A 16,091-nucleotide genomic window follows, 5' to 3' on the forward strand; every position below is an offset into this window, starting at 1 on the left:
TTCTTCCTTCTATAAAGCGAGTGTCTATAAAGCGAGTGTCGTCTATCCATGATCGTCCCCAAAAGAGTCCTTTCTCATAACATGCTACCTGTCAATCCCGCATGGCCGGAGTGCGGCAGAAGCCACAAGCACGGCCTGGGATAACCCAAACAACCTCGCCGTTGGCGGCACATGTCGAACAGCGGATACCAGGCAGTCCCTGGTGATGGCGAGTGAACACATGAACCGAAAGTCGTTGGAGCAGAAATCTCAACACTCACTGGAGCCTTCCGAATGCCTTCGCCGACTGAGGATGGAATCGAGAGCGGACCAGCGCTGGGGTCTAGCAGATCCAGCTGCTGAAGACGGAGGGGAATGTGACGTTGAGGAATGATGTTGTTGAGAGGAAGCATTGCGTATAGCAAATGTGTCAAGGAGGGAGAGAAATTGCCGTGGCTCGACAGTGGTGGAGTGATACCTAGCAGTATCTTCCTCTTTCCTACAATCTGTACTCGTGATGGCGGCGCTTGTGAATGCTGTGCTTGCTTCTGCGTTGTGAGAAGGGATCGGCTGATGGCACTTTCTCGGGATTTATATCCTATTTCATGATGAAGCATTGTGGAGCTGGGGCCGACAAGGACGACTGACTTGGCTAGTCAATGGACTTGTGTAACGACAGCAGGACGAAACGCCCAGAGGCTTTTCGGAAGTGAACACCCGACTTGTTGCCCTCATTGGCCATAACGAGAGAACCCAACAGAACAGGGAAACACAGTAACGTCGGACCCCAGCCCAACGCTCTCCCTGTCTCGGTTGACCAACGGCGGTCCGTCACCGTGAAAAGAGTATTTTCTCCTGAGCGTCAAGCAATGAAGACCAAGGGAAATGGACTGACGTTCTCACGACATTATCGCCACACGGCCGAACCTTTCACCAGAAGTTCTTGACCGAGTATCCATCGCGAGCTTCACCGGTCGCTTGGTGTGCAGCCTATTACAACGGGAGCATCGGGCCGTTGGGGAGGGATAATAAGCACGAGCCGCGCCGTAACCACCACCAACTCATCCTTGTCTTGCCTCATCCGGTTCAACATGGGTATGTTCGCGTCGTCTGGTTGGCATGTCCTTCTGGCCCTCAGGTTGAGGAGACCGGTGACGAGGTAGCCTATGAGAGCCTGCAGAGTTTATGATAGCCGAGAAAACTCCATGCGAAATGAATGGGCTCTTCGTGGCCGATGGTGGCTTCCACGTTACCTTGGGCTCGCCTTGATGAAACGTGGGCTGATCTTCCACATAATGAAATGCTGTCTGGCTAGCACTAGCTGCAGCACAAAATCGTGCACCCTAACGTTCTTCAACCAGATTGCGACGGCGGGACGCGCCAAGAATTCATGACTCCAGCGCCACAATCTTTGCTTGGCCCAGCGTCCTGGCAAGCTCCAGTGACGACGGGGCAACGCAGGAAGTGCATTGAACCGTTCCATTCAATGTCGTGGCCGGTCTCCTGTCTGAGTCCCAAGCATCAGGTCTGGTCAGGTGCTCCCTCTGTCACCCAAACAGTCCACGCACGCTGGCCCTGGATTGCTTACGCTACAACCCTGTGTCTGCGGACGTTGAGAGGACAGCTGAGCCAATCTTGAAAAGGAGGTTGTTGATGGATGACAGCCAACCGGATGCTCCGGCACCCCGACCTTTTCCGTTATAACCAGCAATGTCCACTGTCAGAACTCAGGACTGCAGGGTTTTATATCAGTTCTCATATGGCAGATCTCCAAACAGGAATCCGGCACTTTCTCGTCCTCCGGTATCACCATGACTGGCGCGCTTCAACAAAAAAAAAAGACTATGGGGAATTCGGCCTACCTCTTGGTAAGTGCTTTCCATGGTTCGAACCTTTGATAACAAGCAATAGGCCAACCATCTTTCAAGGAGGACAATGAACGCCTGGAGTCGATCTTTCGCTGTGGGCGGGATACTTCCATGGGCTGGCAGCAGCGGGCTGTCAGCACGCTTCTGGTGCCAGCCCACACGTGGCTGATAAATGCCGCAGCGATTGCCTCGGCAAGGATTTCGAAGGGCGCTTGACTTCATCCTTGTTTTGATATCTCGACCGTCGAATCAAATCACCCGGACACGCAATCCACGCGGGTGGTTATTGCTGAATGGAGAGTATGCCGAACCTTGTGCATACCCTTGCTCAATCTTGGTGTAACACTGGGTAATGGTGTGGTCGAGGATCTTGTTGCCATCCGATGTGCAACGGAGGCAATATCATCAGGATAGCCTTCGTGGCTAGGAAGAGAGGGTCAGAACAGTCTCCAACTCAATGATAGACGAGCGGGGAAAAGAATTGGGCCAGGCAATCAACACAGCCAAGTTCGCAGTCGAGTGTGGAACTGTGGAAGGGGAGGGGGACGGCGGCCGACAACTTGAGAAGCTTCTGTTAAAATCTGAGGGTCGGGCTTCGACTTCGGACGCCCAAGGAGCCCAAACGCTTCACCGTGTGGTTACCAGAAGGAGGTCAAGGACCATGTCCGCTCCAACCAGCCGCAAGATCTGACTCCGGTAGTAAGGGGCCAATGGCAGTGTTGGCAAGTCCGTCATAGGCTTCCATCGGTTGTTGAAGCTTTGTCTTCCTATTTGTTCCTCTGACGTCTGCTGGAGTTCCCTCTCTTTAGGGCATTCGGGCTGTGGCGCTTCCATTTGGCATTGATGTTCACCCTTTGAAACACGGGGAAATCGTCATACGGCTTGTCGTTGGAGCAGAGGGATGTTGCTGCATGATTCCTATCGAACCAAGGGCGGTCTGTCCATTGTTACCTTTGATGGTGTGTTAGCAACGGTCTGCTTCGATATTTTGCTTTCAGCCATGACTTTATCTCTCTCGCGTTGCAAAGTAGTCGGTTGGCGAGGATCAAGAAGACCTGCTTCCACACAGCTCCAAATTACAACGAAGGCGAGATACTGAGTACCCACTATTGGTCCAGATCTTTCGAAGTGTTTGATCAAAGGCGTCTGTCTGAAAGCCTTGTGTCCGACTGCGTTGTCGCTCGAGGGCCGGTCTTTGAGGTCAAAGCTGGTTTTCGTGGGGCGGTTGGGTGGGCTTGAGAAGGGGGGATGGAAGTAATCGATTTGCTTGGATGGAAACGAGGCATTGAAGGCATTGAGGTTTTTTGCATTGGCGAGAACCGTCAGTATTCTGGGGACGCCCAGCAGAAAGTTGAAATGGACATGGGAAAATGAACTTGGATGCTGGGAATCACGCAGGTAAGAGCATCACTGCGCTGTCGGCCTAGTCCAACCCCACGAGATCAGCTGAGGACCAAACATAATCTTCTCTACGACGATCGATCGAACAAGGAGGACAGGGGCGCATTCCCCTTGGCAGCGAATCCTCAAGAGGAAGGAGAGGTTTGTGTGAACTTGGATCAGAGAGATGTAATAGGTGCCGTGAGTGATGCCTGCCTCGATTTCCACGACTGCCTTGCACCATTGGTCAGTCGCACATAAACTAAACGTAAGGTACGGAAGAGCAACACATTTCGCGCTTGCGGTTGCCAGAGAGCAAGAAAACCTGGGCGGAAGCGTCCGATAACGGCAGCACATTGAGATGCCATGACCTTACCACGGCAGGCACGGGTGACTGCATGCAATTTTAAATACCTAAAAATATTGACAGATTATTCAGACGGATTCTGTGCCACGTCGCTCTGCTCTTTGGATACAACTATGGGGGTGTTTCAATGTGCTTCATTAGATTGGTTGAAACACCCTAATTCGAGCGGAATTCAAGGGAATGTCTTTATTTATTTCCAGAAGGCGACCTTTGCGTTGGTTCGTGGGTGTTTGGTTTGGTTTGCCTCAGCTGCGTAAGTTACGTAACATTCACTTCTCTTACCTTGTGTGACGTGATACTCATCGCCCCAAGTACAATACGGTTACCATACAAAAGGATGTAATAACGAAGATATAGAGAGAAGCATCCGCAACAAGTCGAAACAAAACATGGGGAAAATGAGAAAGGAAGCCATTCCCATCTTCCAAGTCCTCAACGTAATCACATTCGGTACTAAGACCCAACCCAAAACTCGTCGTACAAAGTACCCAAAAACCCATCACCAAGTCAATCAACGTAAATCAGGACCTTCCCGCCCTCCATGTCCAGTGTCCGTCATCGTCCTCGGCGATAATTCCCAAAGGACACTCGCCCAAGTTACCACTTGTCCCCAGGCCATCGAAATACTATGCCCCAAGCACGATTTCCAAAAGAAGCGCGCCAATGTCAGCTTCAATATGCCATAAAGTACAGCGATGCCATTACACTGGTAGCGAATAGGGCAACATAAAGGTACCCATGCAAGTAACATACCGTTGTCGACCTTTTGATCTCTTTGTGTACCATGACAAGTTACGGATAAAGCACCCTACCGGCTCAATACCGAAACCTGACCTGCTTGCTATGAGTGATACCCGGCATCACACCCCGGGTTTGTGGCTCCTTCAGGGTAAGGACTGGAAATATTTGACGTCCCCCGGATTTGGTGGGACAATAAAACCCACTGTACTCCCTTGATGCAACCTCCCTTACTTATTCCTCCAACTTCAAGTTTGCCACAAACGCCTTGTTTTCGCCAAGAACCTTGGCGATACTGAATATACGAGTTCATCATGAGAGACTGCATTTTAGTATAGGACATCGGCTCTGTCTCCTTCAATCCATTCAACAACTTCGGCCATCTAATATCCAAAAGCTCGACACCTAACCGCTTCTCTTGACCCTCCACCATCATGCTGCGACCGCCAGCCCTCCTTGGGATCTTGTTATTCCTCACATCAAGCAACATTGTGGCCGCTCTAGCGCTAACACCCTGGGAAATCGTGCAAGTTAACACTTACTCCCCATCCGGTCGACCTGGCAGCAGCACCATCAGCTACATCAAGACCACCATCACGGACCCGAACAGCACCACCAATACCACGGCAAACTGCAACATCGAATGGAACGGCCTAACCAAGGGCGAGACGCCATACGGCACAGCGCTCGAATGCACCCCAGTACAAGATGGATTGTGGGAATTCGAAGTCTTGCGAGCAGACCCGGACTCGGAGAGACCTTCTATCAGCAACTTCAGCCTCCGCTTCACGCGCATGACCAACGACGGTAATCTTTACGTCGGCTCCGTCACTCTCAACAGCGGAGTTGACCGTGATCTCTTCTTCATGTGCGCCGCCAGTGGTTTCTGCTACGCCAATTTGAGGCCCGAGTCTGCTCCAGTCCGCGTGACTCCCAAAGAAATTGGGAAAAGGGCCGTCTTGAAGGAGGAGTACACTCCAGTGGTGGTGGTCCCGGAGTAAGCCAGGGGACGGTAATGGATACAAATGTACAGTAATGAATTTTGTAATTTACGGAAAGCAACTGCTTGGTCCGGATCGAACGGCGGATGGTCGGGTAAGAAGAACCTGGTGGTAGTGGGCAAGCTGACAATTCATGGAAGATAAATGCAAGGTCCCGAACACTGAAATGGAAGTCGCGTTTATCTTGATCTCATGTATCTCTACTGGTAATTGCGACAGCCAGGTTGGGGAAGGAACTGCTCAGATATCACGACCGAAACAAGCCGAAGTGCCCCACAGTCAATGCCGCTGAGGGAAGGAAGAATTTGAATGCTCTGCCATTTTGACGATCAACAATTCTTGCATGATCCGCCGGTATCTGTTCCCAATTACTATTCCAGTCCGGCATTTCCTTCACTCTCTGCACCCAATGGATACTTCTCCCAAGCACAAGGCTAACCGAGCATCCTCCTTTGCAAATCGATACACGCAACTAATCCTGTGCCACTCGTCACCACCAAAAAGAATATTATTCCAATCTAAACCAGGTACGTATCAGATGACCACATGGTGATAATGACTCCCCTTGGCTAACTCAACTCCAGTCTCCAGCGCCCAGCTCGACCTTTTTTCCCGCGCGCAACGCCTCCATGATGTCTTCGATCTTCCACGGCTCGTACTTGTACCCTGGCGGATAGTTGGGCGGCACTTCAAAGTCCAGGTTGAATGGAATACCCCTCTTCATGTTCAAAACCACCTGGTCGTAAACCTCGTACGCATACTTCTCCGGATCGTGCTGCCAGACCCATCTGGGCATCCTAGGCTGGGCGTTGCGATAATCCACCTTCGCATTCTTCCAGTCGGTGTCTTGCAGCAGTTCGGCGTTGAAGAAGCCCAGCTTCTGAGCACACGCGTTGCGAATGAAGCGCATCCTCACGTGAGCACGAACCGACTGTGGAATATTCTCCCGTCCGCCGATCTGGAGACACGACGCCAGGCTGACGGCATCTTCGATCGCTTGCGTCGCCCCATTTCCCGAAGCTGGCAAGAACGAGTGAGCGGCGTCACCAATGTTGACAACACGGCCGCCCTGAGATGCCCATTTGGGTTGAGGATTGCGCCAAAAGAGCTCAAAGTTAATGATGGTCTTGGGCGGAGTAAGCTTGATCAGCTCCTTGAGCTCGGGCGCCCAAGGCGTCGGCACTTTGTTGTCCATGTTCCTCAACACCTCGTCCGACTCGACCGTGTGTGTCCAAGACTCCTTCTCGGAGCCCGTAACATCGTGGTTCATGATCCAGATAACCGTGTCTGGACGAGTAAGTTGCATGGCATAAGTTCCCGGTCTGTCTCCAACGTCAGTTTTCGCCACATTAACACGTGCATGGGTAGCACCACTTACCCAAGCCAGGTACGGACGATGGGTTCTGGCTTTCCACCGCCCTCTGGAATGTGCATACTAAAGAACTTCTTGAGCTCGGGCTTCTGGTCCAGGTACCTAATGTCAAATGCCGCGCGCCACATGGCTCGGCCAGACTTCATAGCCCTGACCTGACCCCCTACCAGCTTTTGCGCCTTTGACCCGACGCCATCGGCCGCAATTACGACATGCGCTTCGTGTTTCTCGCCATCCTCAGTGATGACCCCGGCCACTTCGCGTTTCAAGTCCTCATAATAGTCGACAACCTTCTTGTTGAATGTAATGGGAATTCCGAGTCGGCCCACCTGACGGATATACATCCGGTAAACAAGCGGGCGCATTTGAAAGAGCCCAGGAGGAGTGCCAGGATCAAGTCCAGCCTCCCGGAGTCGTTCAGCAACCTTGAGGGGAGGAATCACCAATTCTCCGTCGTGCTTGTAGGTCGCGAGCCAGGAATTGTGGAGAGATATCTCGTCATACTCCTTCGCCATCTCAGGCCAGTGTTTGAAGAATTTGGTGGCAGACAGACCCATGAAGTACATATCCCCTGACCAAGCATGCGTTAGCTGACATTGGCTTTGGACACGTAGATGATGTTCGGAAAACACACCCACCTTGGGTGTTGATGTCTGGGCATTTCTCCAGGATTCGGACCGTATGACCTTTGCGACGGCACTCAATCGCAGCCGTTAGGCCAGCCAGGCCGGTTCCCACGATAAGAACATCGATGCCTGAGTCCGGATATGAACCAATAGGTTTGGGTTCGCCTTCCGTGATGTAGGGCATATTGTAATTGGTTTGGGCCGTCCAAAATGTTGTTACACCAAAATGTTGTGATGGGGAACAAAGTTGATGGGAACCGGAGACGTGGGGAGACTCGTTTAAGTATATGCACGCATCTCGCGATGCCCTTTCCATCTGCCCTCAAACTTGGAGAAGGATGGAGAAATCACATGTCGAACCCGAAGGTGCCAGCCCGATTCCTAGACTAATGAGCAAGCACATTCCAGTTGGCAGTCAGCCAACCCTAAAACACCCGCCTCCTGATGCATCAAGGCGGACATCGGGCGGTACCGAGGCGTGGGTTCCAGTGCGTCCCATTTGTCAATTGTTCATGCCCATACATCGTCGCTGATAAATTTCTGTTGGCTGCTCGATTTTTCATCCGCAGTGTCCCACATCAATATGTCCCTTCCCTGATTTGGTTGTCGGTTCGTGCCAGCTACCTATCTTGTTTCCTACCTGTACGTTTACTTGTTCTTATTTTCGGAGCTGCCAGCAGCTGCTGCTGTATACACCGCAGTGCAGAAGTCGCACTATGGAAATTTCCGTCTTATGCCAAAGTTAGGAATCCATGATCATCAAGGTAATTGACGACCGGACGGATGTTAAGTGTTGGTAGCGCTATTGCCTTTCGCTGGCGCCATTTGCTGTTATTTTTTTGTTTTTTCCCCTATCGTACCACTATCTACAGCCCGCCGCTGCATGCACGTGGCCGTCGCGGCGTCAATCGGCTCAAGGGTCACTGCACGAGGCCATCCTTTTGGCGCTCTCCAGCAGCCAGCAGACCATGAAAACATTTAACCTGATGCACAATGATTGCCACAAATGCGTTAGACAACCGTGGGGGAAGGAGCTCACAAGAAGAGGCATCAGAGGAAAGGGGACTGAACAAATGAGAGGGAGAAGTGGAGCGACTTCTGCCTCGGCGGTTGGAATCAAGCTGTCAAAGTCAGCCATGGCCGCACGTAGTCGAGAGTACAGCTCCCAGGGGCCTTGATTGCCAACTTGGAGGCTTGAGAATCTTGAAGTTTGGGCGTAAGAATCTTGGCGCATCGATTGCCAGCAAGCAGAATGCCAGAAACTGGCTCAGTTTCGGGCTATACTTATGGTCCGTCAAAAGCCTCGGCTTCGTAGTTCACGAGCTTGCCGAGTTGACCGATGATCAAGAATCCACTACAAACTCTTAATGGCAGATCTTTAAATAGGAGACCGGAGAAGGTTGAGTCCGTCTCAGCTGGAGTTCTACGGCACTTGAAGGCGACATGCAATGGAAGGAAGGGCTGGGAAGGAGGGAACTCAGGGAGAGGGAGAGATCATCGATGCATCTCTGCATGACTGACTGGACTGTTCAGCCTTTGGACATCCACAGGAACTTGTTACTGGATTCTGCGGGAAAGTGGTGTAGACAAACCCATGGGATTGGCGATGCTGCTAAAGTCAAAGAACTTCCAAGCATTCCCGTCTGAGACTGAACCCTCCGCGTATGTGCCGGAATCTCCGGGAGGGAAGGAGTGCGGTACTAGGTAGACGGTAACGGGAAAGATCACGATGCCGTTTGAGCTGGTCTTCCTGTTTGGCACATAGTGTTGTTCCGTGATAGCTGGGAGCATCGTCATACATTAATGGGCGGGACAAAGAGCATCCGTCATGGGTTTAGCAGCCCTTGGGTCTTTCTTTCTAGTTGATTCTCTCTGATCGAAATGTTTGTTGTTGACGTGATGTAATATTATCATTGCGCACTAACAATCAACTTTCTTACAGTTCCATCCACTCACTTGCGGCAGGTACAAAACAACCTCAACCGGACTACCTCTAAATGGACCATTAAGCACGGCCCGATCAGTCCTAAATCTCGTGTCTGCGCGTCCATGTGCCTGCTTATGTTCATGGCAGCAGCGCAGCGCTTAGGTAGTAAGTTACCTCTAGGTGTACGTGCATTGCATCGATTCAAGTCAGATGCACCCCCACAAGGAAGCAACAAAGCATCCGGCACGTGGGTGGGCATCTCCAGTCCAAGCTTCAGCCACTAGCATCACCACCACCATCACCACCACTATTACCACACCGTCTGAAGAATCGTCGTCGGCGAGGTAATCCAATCCAATCCAATCCAATCCAATCCAATCCAATCCAATCCGGCCCAATCCGGTCCGGCAAGCAACAGTGCCCCGGTCGCCCGGTGGTTACCAAGTGTCCGCCGCCCGGCGTCGCAGTCGCAGACTGGATGCGCCCTGTGCCATCCCATCCTAGCAACCCAGTGAGGTTACTAGACTACCTAGGTAGATGCTTCTGGCACACCTACCTAGGCAATCTCCCAGTCATGTCCCAGTCCGGTCAACCAGCTTGACGGCTTTCTACCAGGTTGCTAGGTAGGTAGGTAGGTACACAGGGCACCTACGGTACTTCTTGAGCGCATAATGTTATCCCAGCTCTACCTACCTCATAACATCAACTGAGGAACTTTGCTTACATAGATTGCACCATGCATCGTGCTTTGAAGCGCTAGTCATAAGCAGGTTAGCATGCAGAAGGGAACAGGCGCAGTGCAGCGCAGTGCAGGTCAGCGTGCATTGATTGAGCTTTTCACTGCTCTGTAAATGCAGCTCAAGAGGTGAGCATAGTAATAAAGAGTTTTGTCTTTGTTATGTAGGAATTACCGTCGAGTGTCTTGAGTGTCGACATCTGAAGCGCAATCTTGGTGATACTGGTTGGTGGACGGACGTAAACAGAACACTATAGATGCCACGTCCAGGCAAAGTTTTCAACCAATCAAACGGGCCGCTGGTCTAGTGGTATGATTCTCGCTTAGGGTTCAATCCTGAGCATTCTTGCGAGAGGTCCCGGGTTCAATCCCCGGGTGGCCCCATTCTTTTTCGACTTTTTTTTTTTTTTTCTTCCTATATGTCATTCTTGTTCACCATCTTCACAACATTTGCTTCAATTTCTCTTGCAAACTTTGCTTTTTAGTTCTCTACGTTAATTTCAAGTCTCATTCAATTCCCTCCAGCGTCTTGCCTCGTAACTCCAGCGATCGCAAGATGCAAGTCCCAATTCGTTAATGAAAAACATTTGCACACAACTTCTGAAAAGACCTTGTAAAGCTGGATGTTTGAACCATGTTTCTACCTTATAGTAAAGTCCTCGGTCCAGATTCATTACCATCCCCTATCCCTTGGATGGAAGGGAATTCACATGTCGGCGCTTGCCAAAGCGAGAACCAACCTCAACCTTTCCAACCGCATCTCAAAATGTCAAATAGGAAAAATGTGGCAGCACCGATGCCGATGCAGACATATCAAGAGCACCACGACATGGCACTTTGCAACCTGTTTTCAGTCATGCGATCCCGTGAAGTCTTCGCGCCAACCCGTCTCTTGCCTGTCATTTGGTAACCGCAAGCTCGCAAATCTCGATCTTGCCAGAACCATGGGCAACACTCCGATCAGACTGACCGGATGCAAACCCCTTCCTGCCGTGGGAGATCTCTTGATATTGGCTTTTAGATCCTGATAACTGCCTGTCTTCTCTTACCAGTCTTGACTATGCCTGCTGATGCAACTGAATCCCTCCCACTGGTGCCGCTCAATACAGGAGAAAGCGGGACCGTTGCCTCCGCAGATGCTTCTACAGCCTGTACAGCTCGACTTCCACAGTTTGATGGCCATTGCATTTTCCTTCTCTCTTTCGCTAGCCACGGTTTGCGACTGAGACTTCATCCAGACTTTGGTCGAGTGTTGGTGCAACTCCCGTCGGGTCGCACAACTTTCCCGTGCTCTCCCATGCCGCAGAGCGTAGGGCACATAGAGGGGCAAGAAAGAAAGCGAAAACAAGAAAAGCAACGGCAGGAAACTTGAGCTTGGCGATATGTGCTCATGATTTGTTTTGAGTGAGTTTTGTACCCATGTCTGACCTAACGCGCCTGCGTCCCGCTTCAGCAACCAAGTTAAAAATCTCTCGTAGCAAAGCACACACCGTAACGCGGGCTAAAGTTCATACGTCAACATGCTTTTAACTGGCTTTGTTAGTCAAGGAGAGTAAAGAGCCTGAGTAAGAGAGATTGGGAAGTTAGTGAGGTTTCAAGAGGCAAGTGAAGCCGACATTCATTTTGGAACCAAATTCCAGTCAAGTAAACATTCTCGGTAATTGCTTGTAGTTTGTAGTCTGATAGCAGAGCTATCGAACCAAGAAGGAATACCCTATTCTCAAGTTAGCATTTACTTCTCATCGCTTAATGTCAGGTCAATAGTACTCACCAAACGATCTGAGATCCGTCTGCTTCTCGCCCATCGGCCCTACGACGCTACGTCTGGGGCTGAAAGACTTTTTCATGTTGGTCTGATTCAAACACTGAGGGTGTCCTTATTCTAGAGACAGTCGCGCTATTCATACATTCTTCTTCTCAGATCATCATCAGTCCACTCAACTGAAGAGAAACTGGAGTGATGGATTGGCCAGAAAAACAAGGAAACACGTGTTGCATACCTCTGTCATGTACACTGCCACCCGCATATTGCCTCGCATAGTACATGAAACCGGCGTCCAACTTCTTTCTTTGTGCCAGGCTGAGTCCTGGAAGAGCAGACGCAACGTTGGAAGCGTTGTCAAATGGCATCCATTATTGGTTGGGAGGTGTTCTCGTATAACGTGATGCTCGAAGCTGTGATTTCCAGATGTAAGCGTCGCTGCAGAAATGCTGTGCGTAGGGATCAAAACAACGGCAACATTCTTGCTCATCCAGGTGGTGACGGCATGTAAGGGGGAAGAAAGTAAGTGCATTGAGGATCCCGGAACGGCCACTCCATACCACCCCACCCTTGGCAAGTGTGATAGCTGCGAAGTAGTCAGCCTCTATTGATCAATAAGGGTTGGTGTCCCTCCGCCGTTGTCATCAGGCACTTCAATTCTCCCAAAGAGCCGACGGTATCACCATTGACGCTCGGACTCCATCAGGAGGCCGGCGCTAAGTCGTTCTGGTTGCTGAGTGCATTGCGTATACATTGACAGTCGGCCAGGTGATAATGAGGAGAGAAAAGACGCGGGCGGGCGGCCTTTTCGAACTCGCCGTGTCAGCCCCCATACTGGAAACTGTTAAGCATCAGTCTGCCTGGACAACTTTCCGTCCAACTCTCCGGCCCCGATCTTGCTGTTTGATGTCATTGGCATAGTTTCCTTGTTTTTCCCATTTTCCTCTTAAACAGGGAACCAGACCGGTCGAAGTGCCGTTTTGTCATTTAGAAGATCATCTTTGCATTCTCTCTCATTCTGTCATCATTTGCTCTTGCAATGCAGCTACTTACACTCGTTATCGTAGGCCTGTTTATGCTGATAGTGGCCGTTGTGCACTTCATCAAGGCCTTTAGGGAGGTGAACGACCCAAATGGAATTCCTGGGCCGACACAAATACCTTACTTGGGGCGAGTCCATGATCTTCCCATCCAGTTCATGTGGCTCAAGTTCAAGGAGTGGGCGGACAAATATGGACAACAAGGCTTCTACCGAACCATGATGCTCGGTGCCGAGTTCATAGTCGTGACCGATGAGAAGGTGGCGGAGGATTTGCTGGTCAAGCGCGCCAAGTATAATTCGGATCGGCCGGTTATTCAATCTCTGTTTGACTCCAAAAGCACACATGGGTCGATGGAGTACCTTCCCCTGATGGGTCACAACAGTAAGTAAACAAGCCCCTGAAAAGGATAGTGCATAGCAAAACGAAGCGAAAGGTTGACAAAGGAGTCATCAACAGCATACTGGGCACGACAAAGAAAACTCAGCCATTCCTATCTGACCGAGGCCACCAAAGCTCACTACTACGGTGTAATGTACTTTGAGGTCCAGCGATGGATGGCACGCTTGCTCGAAAACCCCGAGGACTTCCAACACTCTATCGAGGACATGTCGTCCAAGGTCATGTGCCAGTTGACATGGGATGATCCGAGCCTCAGTGAGTACTGCACCAAGAGTGCCTGGGGTCTCCTGACACAGATGTCACCGGCTGGACCCATCACCAACGTCCTGACACCGCTATGGCACTTGCCAACCTTGATCAACCCCTGGAAGAGAGCAGAGCGCAAACGCCACGATGAACAGCAAGCGTGGTGGATGGAGCGTCTTTTGACATGCAGGGAGAAGTTGGCGCGCGGGGAACTACGCCCATGCTGGACTCGACAGTTCCTCGAGAAGACGTCCCAGAAGACCAGCATATCTGGTGACTATGAGGCCTCTTGTGTCATTGGCATGCTGGCCCTGGTAGGAATCTTTACCGTCGTAGGTCCCATGTCCTACTGGCTTGTGTCCATGGTTCACAACCCCAAATGGCAAGAGGCTGTTCAGAGGGAAGTTGACGAGGTTTGCGGTAACCGTATGCCAAGACTGGAAGACGCTCCTCGGTTGCCCATCCTCCGTGCTTGCATCAAGGAGACAATGAGGTGGAAGCCGAACGTGCCCACTGGTGTTGCCCACGAGACCGAAGCGGATGATCACTACCAGGGATATTTTATCCCCAAAGGAACCCGCATCCTGCCTTTTGACTGGTTTGTCGGTCCTGTCCCGCTGTAATGCCTGCTTGATGAGATAGATGCTGACAAGGCCAGGTCCTTCCTCCGCAACCCCGTCAAGTACCCTGACCCGGAAAACTTTCGTCCTGAGCGCTGGCTCGAACCGGGCTGGCCCACGTACAAGGAACCTCTGACTCAGTATCCGACCATCAAGGGTCTGACCTCGTTTGGCTGGGGGCAGCGCCAGTGTCTTGGTATGTCGCTGACTCAAGATGAGCTCATTGTCGGATGCGGTGCCTTGGCCTGGTTGTTCAACCTTAGGCATAAGCGCGATCCCATAACGGGCCGTGAACTACCCGTTCCGCTCGACAGGAGCAACTCGCTGCTCATCATCAAGCCGGATCCATTTCAAATGGAATTCGAGCCACGTTCCAAAGAGAGGAAGAAGGAAGCGTTGAGGGTTTGGAAAGAGTCCGAGGCAAAGGATCGCGCCCGGAGGGAGCGGTGGTTGAGGAACGTGAAAGAGGGAAAGCCGAATGTGATCAAAGAGCCAAAGGTGCTGCAACCGACAGTGAAGATTCCATCTCCCTCACCGGCAGCAGCGGTCCCGGCTGCACTCGTGGACGGAGGAGAGGTAAGGGACGAGTTGTCGAAGACGGTTCAAGTGGTGAAGGAAAAGAGTGGCGGCGTGAACGGTCATGGTGATTCATTGGCCGAGAAGGCGGTGATGGACGTGAAGAAGAAGGCAGATATTAGTATCACGATCGCGAGGCTTGACTCCACTGCATGTGTGTACTGATGGACATGACTGGAGAACAAAAACATTAAGTAAGCAGATGGGAGTTTGGTGATTTTCAATGCAATATCTTCACCTGAGAATGCGCTGATCGGGTATGTGCAATCTGTCGCGCCACGGTGAAACGGTTTGCCTTGTTCGGGCGGGAGACGACGGAGTCGAACTGAAGGGCTTGAAAAACGAGAAGAGAGGAAAACTACCGACGAGACTTGACTGCCCAGGAAGACTGCAGTGGAGACGGGAGTGTGGCGCCGACCAGAACGTGCCTTCCCCGGGCCGTGTAGGTCCATGGTCCACACGACTCATGATCCAATTCTGTTGACATGGAACACGGCAGCTGCCTCAATCCCTGTCAGCAAAATGGCACCTTCCCGCCTTGGAGCCATCGACCGGCTTGACCATGATTCCATCCCCAACACAGGCTTAGATGCATTGCCGGGCCCAAGCGGCGTGGACGGATCAGGCGAGTTCGACGCCCGTCATGTCGGGCCTTGGCAGCACTGCACAACCAAGCGTGTAGGAAGTCCGTCCAAAGAGAGACCGAAACCGTCGTGATGTAGCCTACACAAAGGTGTCAGAGGACTCGGAATGTGCACATGCTGGAGGAAGAATGAAGACGACGGTTCTACCCTTTGCGTAGCCAGCTTAGATCTCCACCACCAGACAGACCTTCACGGGTTATTACGATGCTCTTTCGAGCTTCATTTTTGTGATTATTCTGTATGTCATTGGTATCATAACTAACCCTTCAATTTTTGTACACGACAACTTTTATCTCAAGTTCCTTACCATCGGATATCCAGGAGTGCCATGGACCAACGCCCCCAAAAGAGATGGAAAGTCCCCAGGGGCAAGCTCATATACCCGATGAGGAGGCGGATCAGGAAACTGGATTTGTGACCAAGTCCGACATTCCCTGATTCCAAGATTGACATGTAAAGGTACAGGTAAACAAGCATTTTTGCTGCGCTCTGCACAGCTCAGCATGACACAGGGCAGCCCAGACGAAGCAACAAATCAATCGGAATCGACTGCGTCCACTTGCGCCTTCTCACCTGTCACAATCACGCTTGAATTTTGCTCTGCCCGGGCTATGCCGACGGGAGTTTTACAGGAAAGGACTGCATTTGCCCCTTCCTATCCACCGCGAGGTACCTCGCTACCTGCAAGTATCAATCGTTGCACAAGTTTTGCCGGCCCGAGACAGGCGAAGGGTGCAGTGGTTCCACGGCATCACATGGACTGCCGGCACCAAAAGAGGGGTTAGGTCTCTCCCTCCCTTCAGCGAC

At 51.4% G+C, this 16,091-nt stretch overlaps 3 protein-coding genes and 1 non-coding gene across 4 annotated transcripts; 3 read left to right on the top strand and 1 right to left on the bottom strand.

Moving 5' to 3' along the window:
• Positions 1 to 4,592: 4,592 nt before the first annotated feature.
• On the top strand, positions 4,593 to 5,521 carry NCU07095 (hypothetical protein). Its single transcript, XM_955163.2, has one exon. The coding sequence runs from the start codon at positions 4,767 to 4,769 to the stop codon at positions 5,331 to 5,333; it is 567 nt and encodes a 188-aa protein (XP_960256.1). The 5' UTR covers positions 4,593 to 4,766; the 3' UTR covers positions 5,334 to 5,521.
• A 132-nt stretch (positions 5,522 to 5,653) lies between these two features.
• On the bottom strand, positions 5,654 to 7,542 carry NCU07094 (monooxygenase). The gene is made up of 3 exons (XM_955162.3): positions 7,344 to 7,542; positions 6,712 to 7,276; positions 5,654 to 6,655 (listed from the first exon to the last, which is right to left on the bottom strand). The coding sequence occupies exons 1-3, from the start codon at positions 7,513 to 7,515 to the stop codon at positions 5,908 to 5,910; spliced, it is 1,485 nt and encodes a 494-aa protein (XP_960255.2). The 5' UTR covers positions 7,516 to 7,542; the 3' UTR covers positions 5,654 to 5,907.
• Positions 7,543 to 10,287: 2,745 nt separating this feature from the next.
• NCU15361 lies at positions 10,288 to 10,377 on the top strand. The gene has a single exon. It is a non-coding gene; the product is annotated as a tRNA-Pro (tRNA).
• Positions 10,378 to 12,786: 2,409 nt separating this feature from the next.
• NCU07092 (cytochrome P450 2C30) lies at positions 12,787 to 14,850 on the top strand. Its single transcript, XM_955160.3, has 3 exons — positions 12,787 to 13,180; positions 13,256 to 14,042; positions 14,103 to 14,850. Exons 1-3 carry the CDS (start codon positions 12,796 to 12,798, stop codon positions 14,803 to 14,805), a joined length of 1,875 nt encoding a protein of 624 aa, XP_960253.3. The 5' UTR covers positions 12,787 to 12,795; the 3' UTR covers positions 14,806 to 14,850.
• The last annotated feature ends 1,241 nt before the right edge of the window (positions 14,851 to 16,091 follow it).

The sequence above is a fragment of the Neurospora crassa genome, linkage group VI (genome assembly GCF_000182925.2).
Source record: "Neurospora crassa OR74A linkage group VI, whole genome shotgun sequence".
Taxonomy (NCBI): domain Eukaryota; kingdom Fungi; phylum Ascomycota; class Sordariomycetes; order Sordariales; family Sordariaceae; genus Neurospora; species Neurospora crassa.